The sequence below is a fragment of the Seriola aureovittata genome, chromosome 10, assembly GCF_021018895.1.
Source record: "Seriola aureovittata isolate HTS-2021-v1 ecotype China chromosome 10, ASM2101889v1, whole genome shotgun sequence".
In the NCBI taxonomy this organism is placed as follows: Eukaryota; Metazoa; Chordata; class Actinopteri; order Carangiformes; family Carangidae; genus Seriola; species Seriola aureovittata.
This window is the reverse complement of record NC_079373.1, coordinates 8,060,287-8,086,388: the sequence shown is the minus strand read 5'-3', so window position 1 is coordinate 8,086,388 and position 26,102 is coordinate 8,060,287. Positions and strand designations below refer to the sequence as shown.

At 39.4% G+C, this 26,102-nt stretch overlaps 1 protein-coding gene across 1 annotated transcript; it reads right to left on the bottom strand.

The window, feature by feature from the left end:
* Window positions 1-8,504: 8,504 nt before the first annotated feature.
* LOC130176941 (overexpressed in colon carcinoma 1 protein homolog) lies at window positions 8,505-21,520 on the bottom strand. Its single transcript, XM_056388385.1, has 6 exons — window positions 21,203-21,520; window positions 16,165-16,189; window positions 14,129-14,164; window positions 13,184-13,263; window positions 12,259-12,289; window positions 8,505-12,108 (listed from the first exon to the last, which is right to left on the bottom strand). The coding sequence occupies exons 1-5, from the start codon at window positions 21,243-21,245 to the stop codon at window positions 12,285-12,287; spliced, it is 189 nt and encodes a 62-aa protein (XP_056244360.1). The 5' UTR covers window positions 21,246-21,520; the 3' UTR covers window positions 8,505-12,108; window positions 12,259-12,284.
* Between the last annotated feature and the right edge of the window lie 4,582 nt (window positions 21,521-26,102).

Genomic DNA, 26,102 nt, shown 5'->3' with positions numbered 1-26,102 from the left:
AACCTACACACTGCAATTATTTTGTCATTTGGGTGAACTGACCCTTTGAGTTTATTTGAAAGACTCCAAAAAGCCCAAATATCTTGCAATGATACTAATGGCTAACGATATATTCAGATCTTTAGTTCTGTCTGTAAACGCAGGAAACATTTTATCAGCAACTATCAAACAAAAATTAACAGAGCCTTGATTGAAATTAGTCCAGTAAGTAAACACCAGACTGATGGAGTAGCCTAATCATCACATCTCAACAAGAGAATGTGGATGTGATAGCGGTAAATATACATCAAGGCTAAGTTCAGGAAATAGGAAGTGAACACTTTGCAGGGCTGCGAACGGCAAATTGATTTGCTCCTTGGAACAAAAGCATAATCAGACTGTTTCCAGATTTATTGCTCCACCATTTCCGTTAACAAAGAGCAGCTTAAATGATTACAACTGCACATATGCACGCTCGCACGTGTGTGCAGATACACGTTAGCGCACACTCTGAGTTAATTGCATGCATGCCTATGTGTGTTCACACTCACTCAAACACAAACACACACACACACACACAGACACACACACCGCCATTCTTTACCATCAGCTTGACTTGATTAGCTGTTGCGGTGTGTGCAACCACTCTGCTGATGAAAGACAAGGAGCTGGATCTGTCACTGCCGCATGGGCATTAAAATCACGACAGTTTACACAACAATGGAGCACTAAAGTTGGCCTTCATTAGAGGGATTAGAAGCCTAATCTAAAACACTGTTCAAGTCTCTCATCCCAAACCCTAAACAGCCTCTCTAGGGGGGCCCTTCCCTCCTACACCAACCATAACATCTCAGACTTCAAACACTCCATCTGTAACCCCAACCTCTGGGTGCTATCCCCTCTCTCATCGACCCCTATCTCAGAGCGAAGGGGTTGCAGAGGGTGATGGACCCCATGTGATGGCACAGCTGTGGAATGATTTATTGCTGGGTTAATTATTGGGTGAGAGGGAATTGTACCCACAGGTCACGAGCTCTGGTCTGATTACTGGTTCACCTGCTATCAGATTGTAGCATACAGTTCATTAGCTTCTTAATGGGGCTCATGCCTCCCTCTCTCACTCCCCCTCTCTGGACAGCTTAGGGCCATGGAAGGAAAGGTTAGAGTCCAGGGAATAGAGGGCGTGCTGCCTCTATTGCAGTAATTAAAGGTCATTTGTTTTGAGGACTTCCTGTGCTGACCAGCTGAACAATGTCTGTCCACTGTAAAGTGTGGACACTGCGTCTTCCAAAAAACTATTTTCCCATTACTACATAATAATAATACATTTTACTACAACAGCACTTTAAAAACAACAATAGAACTTGGTGATTCTAAAGAAGAAGCAGAGTTTTTAAGTAAAAAAAAAAAAGTTTTTGGCTCTTGAAGACAAATGGTTGAAATCTTCAAGCATCTGCAAAATGGTAAAGTGGAGTTTTGATTAAATAAGACTTTATTAGTTACATGTTCCTTTATTAAGAAAGGAGGGTGTGGAATAAGCTAAACCATCCATTAGAGTTCAGGACCGTTTGCACACACTGCTCCAGACAAATGGAGCAGTGGATTTTTTAACTGGGATGAATGAGGAAATTCAAACTGTTTTGTGAAACATATTTTAACACAGAATACGTCATCCACAGTATATTCTTATTTGAGTTCATGACTTTGTTTACCTTTATTTTCTGTTTCTTCTTTGTTGTTTATCAGATTCTATGTCTCTGAGCCCAAACTGAGAAGCTGATACGTTTTTCCAGTGTAGCAATGATGCTATTTCTGTGAAGAGGTGTTACTGCTGGATTTTTGAACAACAAAATTCCATACAACTCCACTGTAGAAACTGCAGGGACAAATATCTAAAGACATGCGCCCACAAAACCAAAACTATTAACTTGGCTAGTGATTTGAGTGAACAAACCCTTTAAAACAAAGTCTGACATGCCATGAGTCTAACCCAAACTGACGAAGAGAGCTGTGACAGGCTGGGATAGTCTGAAGGGTGCAGAAGCAAAGTTGGTATAATCAGTCCTGGGGCATAAACGTTAATTGACTGCAATCTTCTGTTTCCTCATATTAACTATAATCAGCAATCATCGCACACTGCAATTCATGACCTTATAAAAACACATCTCAGAATGAAATCTCTACTACTTTTCTATTTTTTCTTTGACCCATCTTGAAATGAAATTAAACTAAACTACTGGATTTTGGGGCACAGTAAAAAAAAAACAAAAAAAAAACACACAGATAAAGAACCTGCTTTCCCTTATGCTCATTAGCCTAAAAGTGGAACGAAGAAGAATTTAATGCCAACTTTAATTCCTATTTTTAACACATTAAAAACCTGGACCAGACTATGGAATCTAAGAGCTGGAGGTGGAGATGGAGGTGACTGTACACATGATGGAAAACCAGCTGCCACATTTTTAACAGTGTGATTGGATTGGGTTTGGCATAGTTCTCATAACAACACCCTCGAATGTATACCTTTTTATTATTTCCCATAATGTGGGTGTTGGCGGAAGCACACAGAAAAAGGTATTCCTCTGAAACTGTGTGAGCTGTGAAGTAATCACCCAAATACATTCTTGTTAGCCCTGAGTCCAGTTGACACTCACTGGGCTTTTACCCAAGCTAAAAATATGTCTCCTTTTCTTTCATCTCTCCTCCCTTTCATTCTGCATGTGAGAGCTTTACTGGGTGCTGCTGGTCCATGGCCTAACTGAGGCCTAAAGCACCCCTCCTGTAAAGTGGTGGGATGCCAAACATCCTCTGATTTACAGCTTGGAGCACACGCTATTCCTTTGCTCCTATGGGCTATAAAAGGCAAATGAGAGCGAGATGTCCAGATCCCACTTGCTATATTAACCTACATTCTTTCCAATAGAGTAGATAGGCTGCATGAACTGACTATAACCACATGCTGAAAAGAGCCAAACCTTCCAGGCCCCAACAGAGAGCTCACGTGAAGGGCAGATGGAGGGCTGGGATAGTGGTCTGATAAAATCAGCTGCTGACCTGCTCTTGCACACTTTATATAGACCAGTCAATAACATTCCTTTTCTTCTATACAACACTGGCTCCACAGCCTTGTCTGGCCTCAAATCATATTAAATATTTTCTCAGGTATTCAAGGTAGGAACACCTGGGCCAACCTGAATGACAAAAAAGTCAAAGGGATAAGAGACATCTTCAGGACCAAACACAGTGGTGCATTCAGGTGACTCCTCGATTCACTCATGGACTCGCCTCGTTTCTCAAGCTATGATTTGTAGCCAGTGAAGATTTAGGACTTGAGGGAAATGGTACTCATTAAAGGCCACTAAACGACAGAAATATGAAATTGTTGCCGTAACATGATGATGGCCGTACGGTATTTGTTATTTTCAAGTTTTAATTTCTCCTTATCACTCCACACATATCTGATGTTTTCATCTGCCCCTATTTTCAGTATTTTTGGTGGGTTTTAAATCACATGCTTCATGTACTGACATCATGAATTATTCGTTTGTTGCATTTTGCTGTACAACTATTCCACCTCAGCCAAACATGTTGAGATTTTTTTCAACTTTCCAGCATTTCCACTCAGATTTTTCTATTGGAAATGTACATAAAAACAAGTGTATAAAAACCCACCCTTGGGTTTTGAAAAAACGTTTTCTTACTTGGTCCCAGTTTCACTTCAGCTGTCTACAATAATTCAATGGCAATCCATTCTCATCTCATTCAAAATCTAGAGTTAGAGGGCCATCAAAGTCATACAGATACATAATCTGGGAACCATGAATGTCTGATGAAAGTCTGTTCAAAATTCATCCAGCAATTGTTAAGATATTTAGAGTCAAAGGATCACCAAAACAGGCTTCATCCTCTGGGGCACATGAATGTTGTTCCACTGAATAGTTGTTGAGATGTTTCAGTCTGGACCAGAGCGGTGATCTGACTGACTGACTGACTGACTGGCATTGTCATCCATAGACCCACACCATGGCTGAGAGTCAGCGGACTGGGGGAAAACAACAGAAATCTACAATAACACCAAAAGGGGAAAAATAAAAATAGGAGGTTTCTATCAGATTCTTGTTCTTGCTTTGAAGTACTGTACAGAGATCGTTGTGAGCAGACCCCTGTTGAAGATGCCGCCAGAACCCTCAACTGCCTTCACCCCACCCGTTCCTCTCAGGATTAGCTTTGCTATGATTTAGCGCTGTTTCTCACTGGCCTCTGGAATGCGACGGATGACGGATCTATTTTCCTACATTGTTTCACCTGCTCTAAATGGAACCACATGCTGAACAGGACCGCCTCTCCTTTGTCTGTAATTGGAAGCACATGGACAGTGAAGCCAAGAGTAAAGCTGAGCCGCCACAACCAACATGCAACCCCCCCACCCCACCCTACCCCAGCACCCCACCTTCCACCTCCGTTGGGTCTGGGGTGCCACATTTTGGTCGGGGCCAAGTGGGAGGCCACAGTGGAGAATGTGAGAGAATTTATTGAACCAAATGACCTGGCAATACATGTCAAATTCAGTTCAATGGGACGACTGTATCGTGTGTCCTGTGAGTCTTTCAAGCCCCTGGACTGAAATTTGAGTGACAGTTGAGAGTCTGCGGAGGAAGGCGGCCTTGACATTGAGTCTGACATGCTTTGAGAACTCAAGCAGTACTGTACTGTTCATTCGCCACGGTCTGTGATGTCTGGATGGGACAGGCCATGGACGCGGGGCAGAAGGCTCACCAACTCTTACATCACTGCTTTGTACCAGAGTAAGATTGCATAAGGGAAGGATGTTTGATATTTATTAACCTCATCAGTCACGTTAATTTAACACGTCTGTCAGTGATGTATGGCAGGAATCAGTTAGTGATATCCAGAGGGAGAGAAGCGGAACTCTCTATCGTCAACATAGAGTAAGGCTTGCTGGCGGGGCCATAGATTTCTTTTTTTTTTTTTCAGAAATACTAAGATTATGGGTCCAAGTCCTCCTTCCTCCAAAATAATATGGCCAGACACCAGAGATAAAGTCTCAAAATTCTAGTAAATGTTTGGATTTTTAAAAAAAATGGTATCAATTACAGTAACTGTTCAATCACATTTTCTGTAAATTGAAGCTCTAAATGCTTTCTGCACATTTGTTGACCTAAAAACTGTCAAATTTAAAGTCCTCCTGCACTCGTGTTTTGATTATTGTTACTTTGCTTGGATGCTTAATCTTTATTGTGCAAAATGACAGAGTTTGACTGTTTTCACATTCATCTGCTGAGGGAGGAGAGTTTCTCTGTGCTCACCTGAAATCTCAGTTTAAGATGTGTACACAAGAGCACGATCTTGTGACATGATAATCGGTCTGATATACAGATGTGTGAGAGGTGGAAAATAAAAACACCCTAAACCAGACACAAAATTGTATTCTAAGCACTGTATTTTCAGACATTTTAAACATATTAAAGTAAAGTAGTAAATTCCTCTATATCATACCCAACGATGCAGAATGTAAACTCCTGTGAGGTTCCTAAAGCTCCCGAATTTCAAGAAAAAAAAAACAATCCAAAGGACATGACCTTAGTTTCATCAGTGGTAGCAACAGCCCTACGTGTTGGTGTTTCAGCAAAATGGTGAAATTGATCATCAGGGAGGTGAAGTGGCTTCTACATCCTCCAGGCCAATTTGGAACATGAGATGAGAATGTGAGGCATGCACATTTGAAATACCACTTAATGAAGTCAGTCAGGGGCAGGTATGTCTGTAAATATTTTTGTAAATTCACTTGGCAGCAAAGCCCTTCTTTTCTCCTTTTTTCTCAGTACAAGGCTGAAAGGCCAGATAAATCATTACCAGGAATATTGGGCATGCAAAACACCCATTTTCAGGTTTCAGCCTCATTATTGTGAAAAACCATAAAGCGGTGTCCTTGATTGAGCCTGACACCGGCTGTAAACTCATCAGGGCAAGCTCAAGGGGCCCTCTAAGTGCCCTGATTACCATGGAAAAGCTGGCAAGGTTGTTTTTTTTTTCCACCAAAACAGTGATTAGCACCCTGTTACAGTTATTGGGTTAGATTAGCGACTCTGGCGCCAAAGATTAGTGCAACACACTGGCTTCACGAGTCAACTGGAGATGATTGTGAGAGCTGCTGGCTGGCTTTAACTATTGTATCACTATGTAGACCTTAAAGTATTTGTCAAGGCATTGAGGGCAGGAGAAGGACATGGTTCTCTCATCTCATGGATAGCCAAGAGGGAATGTAAGTAGCAACCAAATATAGTGTCCTGGAGCTCCAAGGTTGAAGCTTGGGCTGTACTGCAGTGACATCTACTGGTAATAAGTAAAGTTGCAGGTACGATTTTATGAGAGGTGCTTAGTGTTGTTTTATCATACCGCAATTTGGACACAATGCACAATGCATAAATGCATGATTTTGAATGCTTCTGGTCCAGTGGTTACAACATGGAACATATTCAAGTGAATGAAGAAATGAATGAGTGAATAAAGTTAATGAGAAACAGGGCAGTATATCAACCTGGAAAAAGAATGGATCATCTCAATTATCTAAAACACATATACAAAGCCAAAAGAGAGACATCAAAAGGAAAAAGATCAATTTAGTTTTCTCTGGTGATTTATATTGAGAGTGACACAATACAATTGTTACATAACCAGCTAAAGCCTGAAGGATAAGGGTAAAGTTGCCCTTATCAGGGCAAAAGTTTGTAAAGGCAATTACTTTCCATTGGTTTTTGGTGCATGATTTATTTGATATTTTGTGCATAAAGTATAATACCTGAAATTATGTAGATCTGAGTATATTATGGTATGACTTATGTCTCTCCTTTGGCTTTGAATACGTGTTTTGTTGGAGAAATCCCTACAATAAGTTTGTGTTTGTACATTCATTTCTAGGACAACTGCAAAACAGAACATTATGAAAATGGGGATGTTGTATATCTGTTGGTATGTAGTATAATTATAGATAAAATCTCATTTTCTGTTCTCCTTTCTTACCATTATTAGACATTTGGATGAGTGAATGAGGTTTGAGGTGAAACAACAACAGAGAGGTGCAGTTCAAACGCCAGTGTTGACTAAAGATTTCAGCAAGAGAAAGAGCAGCTGTGATGTCGTGGTGGGCCAGATGCTCAGATGATCTGATTAAGAACGTGTTCTCAATCACGTAGCTCTCACACTTTCACAACCACACACACACACACACACACACACACACACACACACACACACACACACACACACACACACACACACACACACACACAGACACACACACACACGCACAGATTTTTATCTTTGTCTGATACAAAGGACAACACTCATGTTCACCTCACCATAGGATGGAGTGGTGCATGTTGTGGAAACCAATGTTTGTTTTCAAAAGATCGATAGCAAGTCAGCGGCCTAGTTTACGGTGACTGAACATGCTGCTGAGTGGGATATCACTATCTGCGATACTTGATTGATACGAGTCATGTGGTTATACACTATAGTTAAAATGGAAAGTTTTTATTGAACCGTTTAATGCTGTACCTCCAAATAAATGAATAAAATGAATAACATTTAAAGAGCGTTCACCTAAATTACAACACATATATTTTCTATATGTATCAGTATCAGTAGTATCAGGCCGTCCGCATAGTTTTGGTTTTATTTGTGCAGGTTTTGAGATTCCTCAGATTTCTGCAGTGTCAGCTCGTCAATAACTTAAATGGGTTTTCATGCAGGGGGGACAAGGTGTGATCACAAGCGCAAATAAAACTCTCAAAGTTTGAACAGCAGGCAAATGTATGGTAAGACTGTTTAGCAAATGTATGGTAAGACTGTTTTAGCACAACTAACAAGAGCAAACAGAACATCGACCAACACAATAGAAACCATAATATGTGTTTTATACTGTGGATGAGCCTGTGTCCCAGATTAATCTGAGATGACAGCACATCTCATACAGAATAATGGATCCCTATAGAGTGTTTTATACTGTATGGGCTTACAGTATATAGGGTGGATATGGTGATTTAAGTCCATTCTATACAGCCCTCTATCCCTTTGTGACTTATTAGTGAATCTGTTTTATCTTTCTCACTATGACATGAACATCTTATATTTTTCAGTGCCATTAGTTACTGTACCTGCTGTATAATATGTTGTGGGATCACAGGAGAGGTTCAAACTGCTGCTGTGTGATGGGAGAGGGGAACTCAACCTGCTCCTCCTTCCCTCTCCTGCATGCACTCCCAGTGTAGTCAATTACCAAGATGGAGCTGTGTGATTGATCATGTTGCAGGAGGTGCTGTGCAAAGGCCCTCAGTTCAATAATGACAAATCTTCTCCCCAACAATCCATACTTGACTTTTGTCAGGCAGTCTGTCTATAACACTCGCTAAGAACACATGTAATCCCTCAAGGTTCTGGCTTATTGATTACAGAAGGCAGATACATTTCAACAAAACCAGAATCAATAACCACAGCTGTGCACGGACAATATAAAAGTCTTTAATCATAAATAATTGAATCAGATAATCATGGATGAGTTGCACCAAGGCTTTTTTTTTTTTCCTCCTCGTTTCAGCATCATTGATGAATTAGATGTGTTTAGGAAGGGGTGTGTGGACAATTTTGATGGGCAAAGGAACGTGTGAGTGACAGTTCAAGAGTCTATGTGAATGAAAGATAGACAGAACAGGTGTTGAGAGAGAAGAACCTGTAAAATATCACTGAACCACCCAATCACCTCAGTCATTCCCTCTTTAATCATAAAGTTATACAGCAGTCAGCAGAGAAAAGAGACGCTGGCAGGTTTTGATGACCACTCCAGGTCTTCTTCAGCGTCTTAATAGGCATGTAAATAATTAAAACATTTCACAGCTGCATGGACCACAAGTGTTTTCTGTCATTTTCAGCATCAGAGTGCCACAAAATATGAAGGATCTTACATTTCCAAACATTAAAGGAATAATTTAGAGAAATGAATATGAAGCTACAATTATCAGTCAGTTGGCATAGCTTAGTATAAAGACTGGAGACAGGGGGAAACAGCTTGCCTGGGTCAGGCCAAAGGTAAAAAAAAAGTGCCTGCCAAAACCTCTAAAGCTCAATAATCAATACGCTGTATCTGTTTTGTTAAGCATGCAAAAAAAAAAAAAAATGAGCAAGTTGCCAGGCAACCAGAGTGTTGTATGATGTGTTAATTTGTGATTTTTAGATGTGTTAGCATTTTGATTTTTTATCTTTGGACAGAGCGAGGCCAGCTGTTAGCTTCTGTCACTATTCTTCATGCTATTCTAAACTAAACAGCTTCTGGCTGTAGCCTCTTATTTACCATCAGACATGAGAGTGGCATTCATTTTCTAATCACATTTACCCAAAACGCGAAATATTCCTTTGCTTTGGTCTCAAGCGCATCCCCATCCTTACTACATTCAAACATCATGCTATGCTGCACAGCTTTACAGCTAGCCCACAATGCACCACAGCAGCATTTAAATGTAGAGGACTTCACTTCAGACTGTTATTCATCCACATTCTGCCCCCTTGTCCCTGTTAGACTAATTGAATAGGGCAAAGGCAATGACATTCATCATATACAGGAGGACTGACCATAAAGGGCAAAATAGGGGCTGATAAAAGAGGGAGAGACAGGCGGCACGACACGCTGTAAAAGCCAAAGGCCTCTGGTAGGGATTGATGCAGGAAAACTGAAGCCACAGCAGGGAAGAAATGTAGACATCAAGGAGAAAGGAGAGTAAAAATATAATGTCTCAAGTGGGGTTCTGATCAGATCTGGTGCCATGGTGCTGTTGGCACACTGCACACAAACTACAAAATATATACAGCAGCTCTTTGTGTCTGCAGTATATTCTACCTCTACCACAGGTGAACAGTGCAAACGCTGCAACAATGTGAGTTGACAAATGGTTTGCAATTAAAAGACACTACATGAAATCCCTTGGTATCGGTGTGACCGATGGCTTGGCTGCCAGCAGGGCTGAACTGCACCCCTAAGAAAACAGACTTAAACAGCAAACAGTGAGCTTGTATTCAGGCGTGGTGAAATACATCCCTTGTTTTATGCACACAGATGTATAAAGTTTTTCGTGAAGCTTTGAAAAAGCATCTCTTGAATCTCAAGTGTTTAAAGTTGGCCTATTTCCACCCTCCTCTAGGGTCCTGGTGAATGAAGGATGTTATACATTCATTAGGCGAGAGAACTGTCAAGAGCCTGGCTGAAAAATGACCCTGGCCCCTAATGACTGCCCAGTGTATTTTTTTCTTTTTTCCAGGGACACTGTGGTGTTTGTGTTTTTTTTTCTGTCAAAGGATTAGTCTGGTGATATCATATTTTCTGTATATTGTCAACAAATCCTATGAAATATCAAAAACTAACAATCACTTGATCCATCAAACAAGTATGTATCCAAAGCATGATACAGCTTATTCCCCTGTGATGTGATAGACCTTTTTTTTAATTAGCCTTATATTTGTGACATGTTTTTAAGATTTTACATCTTTATAGGAACAAATGGGGGTAGAGTGCCACAGGCAGGGTAGCAACCTTCTAAGAGAAGATGTACCACATTGTTGAATTTGAAGATTCATTCTTGACCTTTAATGTAGCAGCTTTGAAAACACTAAGAAGACCTTGCAATGAGTAATGAAAACAAAAACACTGTTGGTTTTAGTTTTCTCATGGGATTTGTTAAGAATAAGAATAATATAGAATAAGACCAGCCTCATCATTAACAGATTACATACAGTAAAACAAGGTTTACAATTCAGTTTGTCACATAATGTGTAAAATATTCTGTAATAAAATCAGTGTTGGTATTACAAAGCAATGCAATAAACTGTAAGTGTGAAAATAAACTAGCATGAAGAAGGAGGGGAAAACCAAAATCAACATCTCTGCTTCTTTTCTTACTATGTTTCCTGTCTCCTGTAATTTTTTTTTTCTTCAAAGACACAATTGTTTTTGCTGTTACACATGAGATCACATTTATGTTGCGAGCTAGGAACAAACTGTGAGACAATTCTGTTTCTGTAAATTTTAAGAGAAACATTATAAGAGCTGTATGAATTACCCAGAAGCACTTGCAGCAGAGATCTTCAGGGAAAAAGAAACAACATGCTGCAGAGAGAGCATGAGAGAGCATGAGAGAGAGAGAGAGAGAGAGAGAGAGAGAGAGAGAGAGAGAGAGAGAGAGAGAGAGAGAGAGAGAGAGAGATCCTCTAAGTATCATGAGTCATATGCTGATGTTATATAATCAGTCTGGGGCACAAGGTGAGTGACAACAACAGCTACTACCTGGTTGGTGCACTCAGGACATTTAGGTTTAGGAGCATCTACAGTAAATTTTAAAATTTAAACATCATCAACTTATCCCACTGCTGTTAATAGCACTTAGATCTGTTGATTATAATCAGTGTCATTTTCAGACTTTTCTGGTGCCCGATTTGAAATCAAAGCTATTTTCAACAACGCTGAGATGTTCTGTGATGCATTAACAGGGATGTGTTCGCTGCCTTCTGTGGAACTCTGATTTGTCCCTGTCTCTCTAACTGTCTGTCTCCACCACACAATGAATCATTGATGGCATTTTAGAGAAATAACTGAGCAGTGATTATTATTGCAGAGGGCCACTGGGAATGTGTGTGAGTCCCAGACAGTTAGTAAGTGAGTTAGTTGGCTGGGTTCCCCCGTCTCCTCCTGAGAAAGAAAGAGAGCGTTCCAGTGCCATGACCGAGAAGCCGAGATGGCTGCCACAATGCCCGCTGCCGCCGCCCGCAGCTGCGAGTCCTAGGGTGGGTGCCTGTCTGCTTTGATGCCCATCTTTTTTTTGCAAAGTGAAGGGTGATGATGATGGATGCCGTACGCAGACCTCCGCTGTGCATCCCTGCGTCAATGTGCCTCCCATGACGCCATGAGGCAGCGTCCTCAGAGCCCCTGCAAGCTGTCCACATCCTCGCTCAGTAAAAGTGTTAAAGCCTGAGACTTTAGCCAGAGTGTGGTGAGCCAGAATCAGAGCACTTACATGCTCTCTGCTTGTAATGTGAGTGTCTCTAGGTGAATGAATATGCAGGATCCTGTCGAGACAAAGAATATAAGACACCTGCTTTCATATGAGTCTTTGCAGCGGTTTCCGTTCACTTAAAGAGAAGAAATCCCGAGCAGGCGGTGTTAAGAGCTGAACAAGCATGTGTGTGTGTGTGTGTGTGTGTTTTTCTTTACAGTACCTGTGTTGTGTCCCCTTCAGTAGCTGCTAGTCTGCAAGAGGAGGGAAAAACAGAGTCAGTACAGATATTTATAGGGACAATTATTTGACAAATTTCTACTTCTTGTATCTATCCATCTCAGTATCAAGACTGTGCTCAGAAACACCCACACACTCTTCCCAGCAGTGTGAATTGAGAGACACTGGTGGAAAAAAAGAGTAAATATTTATGCCAGAGGATATAAAAAAAAAAAAATCAATCAATCCATCATTATATTTAACCTCGTCAAGCACAAGGACAAACATGACAAGAGAAAAGCCTTCAGGAGATTGTTCACTGTAACTTCTTAACACAGGTCACACACAACGCAACATGTCATTGTTTATATTAGTTTTCTATTGACATTTCTGTTAGAAAGGCAGTTACATAAAAGAATGAATCAGTGCCACTGTACACTGTGTTTGTTTACAGAGACAATGAATGAGACTGTTGTGGAAATCAGTGTATATGCAGCACTTCAAACTAAATCAAAAAGACGTTAACCCTTTGTAAAGCACATATTGATTTAAACAAAACGTTTAATAAGAAAATAAAGCTTCTTTTGTTGTACCCTGCCATCAGCAATGGAACCGTATTTATCTTCACAGATACGAGTACTCAAACTGTAATAGAAAAGGAAAAGCTTCTTATTAAGATTCAGTAAAAATAAAGGTCAGAGAAAACCAAAGATGCTGCAGGGGACATGCGGTTTCATGGGGTGGTGGTTCGTCCACCGGGGATTATTTCTTTCTACGCCCTGAGCTGCTTCGCTACAAGATGCTGATCAATGTCAGTGGTACCATCTTAATATAGCCTACAGTTTACAACACCAGCAGTGTACCTATTTGTAATGCGCAAAGACGTCATTTAACAGAATATGGGATTTACAGTGTTAGAGATATGTTACCTTTACGTGTGGACTTGGACTGACTAGCAGCCACAGTGGTCAGGTCTGCTGGTAGACCTACGTATACACCACCATAGTTCCTGAGAGGAGAGGAGAGGAGAGGAGAGGAGAGGAGAGGAGAGGAGAGGAGAGGAATTATGAATTATGGTGATTCTCTTTTTATCTTTCCCACTCTTCTTGAAAGACATCACACATTTTCTTTAATCATATTAGGCTTTGTGGGGTGTTATTAAGTTGTTAATTAGGTGCTAGCGATGTCCTGACATCAAAGTGTTTAAATGATTAGAAATAAGGATTATAATCATCCAGTCAATGCGTTTAGTGTAATCTCTGTAGATAAAGGATGATTTTGGCTCTAATCTGTGGATAAAGCAAATGATTTTAGCTGCCTTTGCTACAATGCATCAGCCATGCTAACACTGAACTTGAACAGGTGTTACAGGTACATGAGGATAAAAAAGTAGGATTTGATGGTTTTACAGACTATCCATCCTCTTGAAACTGCAAATTTGAAAATAGTTAATTAGACTGCTTCATTACATATTATTACCAACTAGAATAATTGGTAACAGTGGTTTTGATTTTACATAACTACGTTTCTGAGATTAGTAGAGTAAAACAGACTACAGGCCTTTTTGATTCTTTGACTTGTCGTAGTAGGAAAAGCACAGGTGTTGCTAATAACATTAACGATGTCCCAGAAAGGTGACAGCCAGCTAAACAGAATTTGGCTATAATTGTTTTTACTAGTTACACCTCTGCTTTTGCTACTGTGACATGTCGACATGTCTTGCATGAAAAAGCCTATTAATGTTCCATAACCTGTACACTAACAAGTGCAATTCCACTTTACAAAAATGCATAGATTATTCAAAAATCCAACAGAAAACTGAAAACGTAAGGAGAAAATGAAGAAAATAATTTGGAGAAAAATTAGCAAATTACCTTCTTTTCTCATCGTCTACCGAGGGATCTTCTGTCCTGATTGAGAGAAGAAGCACAGGTCAGGTCAGCTCTTAGGAGCATGAAGGACAGAAGAAAAAAAAAAAACTCACAAACAAAGTAACTCATGAGAAGCAGTAAACAGTGAATTCAGGAAGTGCAGTCACATGGCTGCAAAACATTTGAGGTCCTCTTCATTAGCCCTGTAGGGGAATATTGCCAGTTCTGTTTCTCAGCAACTGATGATCAAACTGGATTGCCTATTTTCATTTCAGGTTTTGAACCAAACCACTGAACAACCAGCTTCCAACGATCCTCAGTGGGTTTTTTTCTTGTTGTTGTTTGTTTTTTAAGGGCTGACATTAAGCTGCACCACCTAATCTACTCTGTGTTACTTTTCCAGCAGTGTGAGCAAAATGATGACAAGCATTTCACTTTTGGGGTGTATTATTCCCTTAATCTTCTGTTTCACATACAGGTAATCTCTGTATGTGCATGCGTGCATGTGTGTGTGTGTGTGTGTGTGTGTGTGTGTGTGTGTGTGTGTGTGTGTGTGTGTGTGTGAATGCTCTTTGATAACCATCTGAGCAGCCAGCACAGGACCCACGAGAGCTGACAGCAGGACACTACTGACTCACTGAGGCTAATCACAGCTAGGACTGTACTACACAGCAAAATATCACACACACACACACAAACACACACACACACACACACACACACACACACAGACACACATATACACACACTGATTCCAGGAAATGCTTTGGAAATGCTGCTCCTCCCTAAGCTTTGATAAAAGCTAACTAAAGTACAATCTGTCCTCTGACTGATACTTCACAGAAAAATGTGAATGGTCACTCACACACACAAATTTAATTACTTTCCCAATTAGATTTTTATTACAGGTCATGAATAAACTATATAATTCAATATCACGTGGAGCAAGAGAAAACCAACCGAAGCAATGCTTTGACATAACTTTGTATATATCTGCTTACAACCACATTACTGTGTGTTATAAACCATTTATAAACTGCTTATAAGTGTTAAATACAGTGGGTTAAACTACATTGTTTCCAAATAAACACTTTAAAATTAAATGATATGAGTATTGACACAACTGTATTTCATCATCTTGTCTGTGGTGTAGGTTTATTACAGTAAATTACATAAATAAAGTCTGCTGTATCAATGATGGAGCTGGACCAAATTGTGCATATCGTAGCAGCAAAATCTCATACAAGCACTTCTGTAAAGAGCTTAAAAATATTATTGTCTGCAATAGATCTTAATTTAAGAGATCTTAATTTAAATACTTAATTGCGTCCATGTTGAAGCTCGTATCACAGGCAGAGTGCCTAATGCCAATTTCAATGTGAAAAGCAAGGAACCATGCATCCCTGACTTGTTCCCTTTAATTATTAAACTTTAAATTAATTATTAAAGTTAAATAATGTAAAGCAGAGACACTCAAAGTCCCAATCCTAATTGTTTGACCATATACATCAGATCTAAATTCATACAAATAAGAAAGAAAAGTCAGCAGTTTGTTATCTTATAATTACTTTAAAAATAGGATAATATAGTTCATTTTATTAGCGTGTACAATTATCACTGGTGTATATAAACAGCAGCATATTTAAACAGCATGAACATAGACAGAACATAGATTCTTTAGTGCTTGTAAAATATGTGAAAGTGATAGCAGTTTCCAGTCCTGTTTTTTGTTTCGATCACAAATTGTTTTGTTTTAATGAAAAGCAATTTAATGTTTTTAATGATGCATGCTTTTTATGTGCTTCACTGTAAAATAGTTTTAAAATGGTATATTTAGAGTTGTATAAATTCAGTGCAGTCAGCAAAATATTTTGATGGGAATACTACAGTATGTGTGTTTACATACATAGAGCTCCTTTGTTGGTGCACTGTGTCGTGTGAGCGTAGGAAGGCTGGGCGGGGGGGGGGGGGGGGGGGGGGCACAGATGATGAGCTTCATAAATACTTGAAATCATTAAAAAAATGACTGATGTACTTACACATCTTTGGATGCGTCTGCTGGCCCTGAAAACAGATGAAAAGACAAGATTTAATTCATCCTTGTGTGTGTGTGCGTGTGTGTGTGTGTGTGTGTGTGTGTGTGTGTGTGTGTGTGTGTGTGTGTGTGTGTTACCTCACTGATAATTAATCCCTGTGTGTTTACAATTTACGGATCATACAGCTGTTTCTTTCCGAGGCCATCATTCAGCAGCCATGGGATGTGACCCACACACATATACACACAAATAAAGACAACCAACCACCACTGTATCACACTTCAACACACCACATATATAACAACTCTCTTATCACTATATAAATGAATCAAATAAATCAATTACTTTAACAGCTAGCACTAAGGGCAACACTGACACAATTTCTTAGAGCGACAAAAGTGAAGATGTGGCGCCTCGAGTCGGCTGGCAGGGATTTAGGGAAGCTGTCACGGTGGCAACACTGCAGAGCACTCCATGAGACCACTTGGGACATTTCCAGGGACCACTCCTGATCCTAATCAGGACAGTCGGGGCAGGGCTACGTAAGTCTTTGGTGAGTATCAAATGTTTAGTATTTGATAAACCTAACCAAAAATGACAAACCCAGAATGGTTTATACAATATTCTCTGAATTTTCATGTACCCGATGTGACAAATATTAAATTCAATTTCTATTCGGGCTATATACAAAATGTACAACCCTGTCTCTAAGAAATTAGGTTTATATCCTTCTAATTTCCCACAGCAAATACATATTGACAGAAAAGTAATGCCAGCTGACTTACATGTTATATCAGCATGAAGAGGAAACTGTATGTATATCTAAGGCCCAAAATGTTGATATTGAACCTGTTGAATCTGTAAAATGTTACCTGACAATTTATTCAATTTGTTTTACCTACAATATCCACTCACGGCAACTAAAGCATGACTCATGTTTTCATTTTTATGTTTAGGCACTAATAGGTCTTAGCTAAGGTTAGGAAACAATCACAGTCTTGGTTTAATATTTAAAAAGTCAAAAGTAACTTAAACCATGAGACACAATATATTTTAACATTTATCTGAAACCGCAGTCTCTCTCCCCGACCTTTACCAAAGGGCTTTTATTGCCTAAATGTACAGTAACTACACACAGCATTCAGGATGCAAACCCCAGTCTCAGATATAACAGTTCAACGCTTTATACCCTCACAGAATCCCCACTGACCACCTACCTACAACTTCCTACAATAACAGCAGTAGTAGAACTTCCGGTATTGGGCACTGAACATCATGACAATACGATGGACCCAATGTAATACACCCCATAATGACTTAGACACAAGATTCATATGTATACACTCAAAAGAAATAAGTTCGACATCTAGGGAATAAGCTAATTACATTTCTGGCAGAGAGTTAGTTAGGGAGATCCATACTAAGCTCATGTCTGTCCATTAAATATGACTCTACAGCCAGCAGCCCATTAGTTTAACTTAGCATGAAGACTGAAAGCACAAGAAAACAGTTCTGTCCGAATGTAAATATATTGTACATTTTACTTAGTATTTGCTGCTAATATTTTGCAGATTAAGCTAACATTCAAGACTATAAAATTCACTGCATGGCTACAGTTTATGACAGCCATTTTTCTGATTCTGAAGTTGTACTTTAAAGGTTAAACCAAGGATTTACTCGTCTTATCTGAGGAGGACCATTTGTTGTCCAAATGTGTCATGTTCAAACAGTATAAAAGAAGAATTAGGAATGATGAAGCAGTGTAATGATATTTTTCAAATCTTTTTGTGCAGATTAAGGTTCCACGTTGCCTACAAAGATTTTATGGATGCACATATGACTCTTGATTGCGAAAGTCATGACTAGTGCCATTCTACAGAATAAGCAGATTTATCTTTGATATTCTTAGTTCATTTCAATGCTAATATTGTTTTTATTTATTTATTTGTTTTTATAGGGACAAGTACACAAAATGAACACATTTACCACATACCACAGCACAAAACACGAACAATGGTACTATAAAACTGACATTAAAACTTTGAATGTAGGATTTATACTTCGGTGTTATGTTTTTTGGGTATTGCCACTTTTATTCAAGTCAATTTGAGTGTGTAGTGAAGTTGCAGTTTATCCAAAATAAGTTTTCAGTATATAGGCACTCTCTAATCAGTTGCCTTTTTTATTTTTCCCGGCTTGCCCCTGAAGGGTAACAGAGGACATGTTGTAAACGGACATAAAGGGTACAGTGTAAAATGCCTTGATTCCAAATGACACCCGTTCTGTTCATCCCAGTGCTATTTGACTTTTCTATGGACCGACAGCGGCTCATTCTTTGCTGAACCACAGGAAGTCCACTGAACTTGATTTGAATCGAAATAAGATCATAATAGATTCAGCTGGAGGATAATCTAACTTCCTCCTTGAACGTACAGTATCACATTGACAGCAGTGGGGGAACAAAAGCCTCAATTCTGCACTTCAATCGGTTTTTTATGCCATACCTCACAGTGTCAGTATAGAATTTTAACTTGAAAAGGTCCATACAAGAATAACATCAAATAGAAAATGGGAAAATCTACATTACACAGAAATGCACAAATTTCATCCTTGTAAAAAGGAATGGAGGGCTTTTTTCACGGTACATGTTTGAGTCTGCTGACATGACACAGGGGCCATTCAGTAGCCTGACAAAAGCTCATTCATATCCAAGGGAGCACATCTGGCTGCATAAGACTAGGGATGAGCAATGTGATATAGAGTGCACTGAGGCGGTCATTAGAGTTTGGAAAGACCACAGCATGAAACTGGAACATTCTTGTATGACTCGATTTGAAAGCTTCCTGAATGATTTTGCTTGTGGTTGTGATTTGTACACTGCCTGGAAGCAAAACAATAAATAAATAAATGGTAAAATGTTCCTTTAACCCTCCCTATTTAGCATTTGCAAAACATTTAATAACAATCTGTAAAGTAGTTATAAGCACATGTAATGACTTTTCAGTGTTTATTGATCTATAGTATTTGACAAACATTATGTTTTCTCCTGTGAAGACATGCTTTATATCATTAAAACAAGCATTTTTTTATTCATTATCATTCATATATATCTACACCCACTGGAGGAGTTGCTTATAATTACAGTATAGTGTTTTATAAACTGTTTGTTAAATGTTTATATACTGCTTATAAAAGCTTAGTAGGGGGTTAATGTTAAGTCTTAGGTAACACATTACTTATATTTTGAAATGGTTTGCATTTTTTGTGTTTATTAAGGTACATACTTTGTCAATAATTAACTTATCCGATGAAGACATATTATACTGTGTATACAGTGTATACACAGTTGTTATGATACAGTGTATACCGTATTCTCATTTACTATCAGTTTATACTGTACACCAGCCCCCAGGAGGAGTCATAGTAAACACTAACCACTACATTAAAATGTAAAATAAATGTATTAAACGTTCATATTCTGCTTAGAAAAGCTAAATAGAGAGGGTTAAAGTAAATTAACATAAACCTACAAATGTGTAGTGACACAATCATACAGCTTAGGTTAAAATAACATAACCTATGAACAAGAGCTGCTTCTATATTAATTCTACAGAAAATAATGGTGTGAGAAATAGTGTCCATTGACTCTGGCCTGGTGTCAGTTTGTGTGGACAAATGAGAGCAGTAATCACTGGTCCACATTTGTCAAAGTGACAGAATGTCACATGTCCTTGATATTGTGCTGAATGTTGACCTCTAAGAAGGAGCAAAAAAAAAAATTGAAGAGGCCTGCCGCACAGAAATGAACACACATGCTGGCCTTCATAGACTAACAAGCCACACTCACAACACACTCAGAAACCTACTAAGATGTTGTTTGCAGAAAGTGTAACCTCGCAGTAGATCAAATTTAAAGCAAAGGGCCACATACACTGACTTATGTGTTTCCCAGTGTCTGTCTGTGGCTCTGTTAACATGCCTGGTAAGCACTGATTAGGTACCTGCAAGCACACCAACACATTTACACAAGCGCAAACGCACATCATACCGCTTTAATGGGCAGTGGTGGTGAGGTAATCCTGCAGATACTTCAATCTAATTATTACCTCAATTTGACTGTGGTACCCAGAGGTTTGCTCAGTATAATTTAAAACAGGTATTGTATCAGCCTAAATCAACTCAACTGACTGATTTGTTATTTGAGGACAAGCCACAGTTAGGCAGCATTAATATTACCATGTGATAAAGTATTTCCTTCATTCAGGTGTGTCCTCCGGGCTTTATGAATGAAATCTGGCCATTGATGTAAGCCTCCTGCTTACAGGCACAACCAGCAACAGTCAAGAGGGGGGACAAAAACTGGAGAATGTCAGTGAAACTGTTTCTCTTTGATCCTCAAAATCCATGGAAACCAGTGCAAACGCACCAAGAGACAGAGAGACGCATGAATGTAAAAAGCCAAGCACGACCTATGGAGGACTTGCTTTTGTATCAGTGTAGACGTTAACATTGTAATTACAGAGTCATTGTCATTAGCATTATTGAAAGAGGTACATTCCTGAGGGTACTCTGGTGTCTCGTACTAGAATATGGGAGACCTTTCGAGATCGACCCACTACCCGTGGCTTAAGGAGCCCACCGCACGTATACACATGCACATACACACATGCACATACACACACATACACACACTACAGAGTGGCTGGCAATATGCTGATAAAATGAGTAACTTTGCATTTTGAGACATAAACATATATGATGATATGATGCCGTCTGTTTATTTATGAATGAAATCAAGATGCTGAGATCACCCCCCCCACCCCACCCCCACACACACACACTCAAGTAATGCAAGGGTAACCCTCAAATACTTAATTTACATTCAAAACACCTTCTCCCCTTGGTGCAGATACAGTGACAACTCTCTCCCTCACACTCTCCCCCATTATCACGCTCACACACACACTCACATACACATACACACACATATATATACATATATATATATACATACATATACACAGATGCCTGAAACACTCACCCCCTCCTGAGGTGGTGGTGGCTGAGGAATTGCCACAACCCATTTTGCATCGATGCAGCCACCGTCCAAGCAGAGCAGAGACGCTTAACAAGAAGAACGAGGAGGAGGAGGAGGAGGAAAGGAGAGAAACCCAAAACACATTTGGAGAGGGGGAGAAAATGAAGGCGAGGGAGATGAAAGAAAGAGAGAAAGAAAGGAAGAAAGGGAAGGTCAAAGAAATGTCTCACAGGGATCTCCTTTGGTTGTGTCCCCCTCCCCTCTCTTCAGTTTTGTGTCTATCCTCTCTGCAATGCAATGAAGAGCTGAGAGTGAAGTGAAAGCATGGAGAGAGAGGCTTTTATACACACACACACTGAGAGAGAGAGAGGGAGAGAGATAGAAAGAGAGAGATTGGGGAGAGAGGGGAGTGAGAGAGAGATGCTTTGCCCTCACATGATTTGCTCTTTTCCTCCACCCTGACATGGTTGCTCGGGAAACCAGGGGAAAGAAGGAGGAGGGTGGGGTGAGATTCAACCAATAGGGAGCGTCCTTTTTATATAAAGGTGGAAAACATTTTATGCATTTGTGGGGCATCAATATATCAGCCTGTGTGTGTGACATCCTGTGAATTCCCCAACTTGTCGTTGTGTGTTAAAACATAGAGGACCTCTATTCATGCTTTATCTTTGGCTGGGACACAAACACAAACACAAACACACACAAACACACACACACACCACACACACACACACTCAAGTAATGCAAGGGTAACCCTCAAATACTTAATTTACATTCAAAACACCTTCTCCCCTTGGTGCAGATACAGTGACAACTCTCTCCCTCACACTCTCCCCCATTATCACGCTCACACACACACACACTCACATACACATACACACACCCACATATATATACATATATATATATATACATACATATACACAGATGCCTGAAACACTCACCCCCTCCTGAGGTGGTGGTGGCTGAGGAATTGCCACAACCCATTTTGCATCGATGCAGCCACCGTCCAAGCAGAGCAGAGACACTTAACAAGAAGAACGAGGAGGAGGAGGAGGAAAGGAGAGAAACCCAAAACACATTTGGAGAGGGGGAGAAAATGAAGGCGAGGGAGATGAAAGAAAGAGAGAAAGAAAGGAAGAAAGGGAAGGTCAAAGAAATGTCTCACAGGGATCTCCTTTGGTTGTGTCCCCCTCCCCTCTCTTCAGTTTTGTGTCTATCCTCTCTGCAATGCAATGAAGAGCTGAGAGTGAAGTGAAAGCATGGAGAGAGAGGCTTTTATACACACACACACTGAGAGAGAGAGAGGGAGAGAGATAGAAAGAGAGAGATTGGGGAGAGAGGGGAGTGAGAGAGAGATGCTTTGCCCTCACATGATTTGCTCTTTTCCTCCACCCTGACATGGTTGCTCGGGAAACCAGGGGAAAGAAGGAGGAGGGTGGGGTGAGATTCAACCAATAGGGAGCGTCCTTTTTATATAAAGGTGGAAAACATTTTATGCATTTGTGGGGCATCAATATATCAGCCTGTGTGTGTGACATCCTGTGAATTCCCCAACTTGTCGTTGTGTGTTAAAACATAGAGGACCTCTATTCATGCTTTATCTTTGGCTGGGACACAAACACAAACACAAACACACACAAACACACACACACACACACACACACACACACAGCTGACTTGTTCAAGCTCTTGACAATCGATGAGAGTGAGAAGCTCGAAAAGCCTTGAACAGTCTTTTCATGAAACCGCAAGAATCATGCTTTTGCTAGTTTATAGTCCCCAATAAATCTCAGTACATCTTGTTGTGTGCTTTGATAACACTAGTGCAGTCATATGAGTGGAGTTTAAATAACAGGATGCATTGCATTAGCACACTCCACCAGTGAAACTAATTCTCACATTCAGTCAGTGGTGTTATCTTATGACATTAAGATGTCGGTGTGGCTGAGAGTCAGGATTTTTAAAATTCTAATGAGAAGTTCAGTGACAAATACACTGTTTCTGAAAAAGCCTGACCAAAAATGACTTAAGAATTTGTCCTTCACATTTTGTTTTGCTCGACAGTCTGATTATGGTTCATACAGGAGCTCTCATGAGAAGGTAAAACCTGCTGTGTGCTGATATATGAAATCCTGGAATGTCACTTAAAAGAAGAGGTGAAAGTTGAGAACATTTGTACAGAAAAGTTTTGATTTTCTACAAATATATGGGATTTGGAGACTGTTTCATCTACCTTTAACGAATAGTTTGACTTTCTCTTAAATTCACTTTCTAGCAGAGAGTTTGCTGAGAATTCTTATATCTATTATATATTTATGTAAGGTTGTGTGCTAGATCCCAGTCTTTGTCCTAAGCTTAGCTAACTGGCAGCTGTCTGTAGATTCATATTTACCATATATATGCGAGTGGTATAGATTATCTCATCTATCTCTGCATCAAAAAGAAAATACTAGGTACTAGGGCTGCACAATTAATCGAAATATAATCGAAATCGCAAAATGGCCAAGTGCAATATCCAAATCGCAGGAGCTTCAATTTTTTTTGGTAAAGGTCAAATGTGTCACAGCATTGTTGTGTATTGTTAGCATTGTGGTCCCATCATCATCATTCTTAAACTTTTTTTCAGTGATGGGAGTGAGACAGGCAGAGATATTCAGCTAACATCAGGTAGAGAAATGGTATGGTCCAGTTTAGTCCGAAAGTCTAAAATTGTGGCATAAGATTCCTCCAGGCATGAATATTTGAAATAAACTGTATTGTAATAATTACAATTACAGGTAAGAAGACTTTATCAATGTCAAACCCCCTGAACTGTTGTTTTCACCCTCCTGATGTCTCCATCAGGATGAATTGCAATCACTTTGGTGACCAAACATCTGTGAAACTAATGACATTCCTATCATCATCAAATGGTACCATAAAATGCTAAACTAAGATGGTTAATGTGGTAAAGATTTCACCTTCTAAACATTAGCATGTTAGCACTGGAATTGTGAACCAGTTAACATGCTAAAGCCTCACAAAGAGGCTAAGGTGGCTGTAATGTGACTCTTAGTCTTTATGTATAGTCTGATACATGTTTTGTTTAAACAAACATTTTAAGTATAAATGGAGCGTGAACAATAATCGACTCGTAAGAAACAGTAATTGAATGCACTGTCCCAGTCACAAGCCTTTGCTCTCCAGAAGCTACAGCTCTACCCTACTTTCTCCTGAGAGTGTTTCCTTGGTCAGCTGCATCACTGCTTTGTTTAATCCAGGTTGGTTCCACTGACATAAAGCATTTCTTTTTATAGGCCAAACCTAGGCAAGCCAGCAAACACAATTAATTATCAAAGTCAGTAGACTGAAATGCCTTGTCTGGTTTAGGGCCACAACTTAACCAATTAAAAAACACAAGTCCACTGGGGATGAAGGAATGTGTTCCATGATGAGGAAGCACTGCTTGTCATGACTTGCCTATTATCAAGACACTACACAACAAGACATGACCATCTTAACAAATCAATTAGACTATTACTGAGACCTAAAATGTCTTGGATCAAATAAAAGAGAGAGAGAGAGAGAGAGAGAGAGAGAGAGAGAGACTATTACAGTTTTACATTTTGTGTTTCTTCCACTTTTGAGGATTTCTTTACGTGACATTATCCTGTAATTAGAAAGCTTGGTAACAACATGGTATGATTGCTGTTCTCAGATCATGTTGCATTGGAAACAGATGAACTAATATAATTCAGTTTATTTTACACTTGTTAAATGGAGATTTTTTTTTATTGCTTCTTACCTCTCTGTTTGTAAGCTGCAAATCACTTGCACTTTAACCTTTAATAGAAGTAAACACAATGAGATGATGTATAAACTTCACATTAGAGATTAGGCTTTACCCAACAAATAGCTGAGAATAGGTTAATAGTGCTTTACTATAGCACAATATATGTGGCAATATCAATTGCTCTAATTCTGGCTAAAGATACAAGTGAAAAAATAAACCACTCTAATCGTTGTTTTTAATTCCTAGGACACCCACTGTATCATTTTCATCCCTCAAAAATGTTGCTCTTTTCCATAGAAAATTAACCCTGGCCCATACTGTTTTGAAAATACAACCACCATTTTTAATCAATTTATGAAGATGAAGAAGACAGTAATCTGATGTCAACAGACTATTTTACCATAGCCTTTACACCAAACCCATCAATATTAGTATGACCTTACTATTATACATAGTAAACTGGATCAGTCTAAATGAAACAAAGAGTTAAATCTGTGTTCTTTTCTAGATGGAGCGTACACTCAAATCAAGACTAAACTGCCAAATCATTGAGACAGTTTAGGCAAACATTTTAATTTGAAGAAGCAGTTGACTGTACGCATTCTTCAACAGACTGTAATTTAATGATAACACAAGAGGACATGCCATTTTATACTCTGGAATTATGTGAATTAATGCCTGTGCTTGATAATTCTGTTTTTCTGGCCAATATTTTGTTTTGTTTGATTGTGGACAACATTTGAGGTACCATGGGTTCAGGGCATACAGTTTGACGGTGGGTGTAAATTAGATCAAATTACATGAAAATAAAAAAGAAAGCATGGCATTTGAGTATGTGGTCAGTGAGAGTATTTGACATTTGGCTGACTACTCCCTTTATCATCCAAGCTGGGATCAGTCTCAGAAGGGATATTTTTTTCCGAATGTGTGCAGCATCTGCTAGAAGGGTGAAATAATTAGAGAGCCAGTACCTCCAACAATACTAAAGTAGATGTGATTTTAATCGGCATATGGTTTAATACTGTACATTCATTTTGCTACAAATAATTCCCAGATCAGAACATTGCTTTAATTATCACATCAGTGGAACCCAGAGGTCTGCAGGTCCTGATTCTCTGTATGTAAGAG

What these genes read in the sequence shown, in the direction of transcription:
- LOC130176941 (XM_056388385.1), bottom strand. Translation starts at nt 21,245, where the DNA reads ATGGGTTGTGGCAATTCCTCAGCCACCACCACCTCAGGAGGGG. An exon ending in GCAGACGCATCCAAAGATGT is followed by an intron (nt 14,165 to 16,164) that starts GTAAGTACATCA and finishes TCTCTCAATCAG; the next exon opens with GACAGAAGATCCCTCGGTAG. An exon ending in GTAGACGATGAGAAAAGAAG is followed by an intron (nt 13,264 to 14,128) that starts GTAATTTGCTAA and finishes CTCTCCTCTCAG; the next exon opens with GAACTATGGTGGTGTATACG.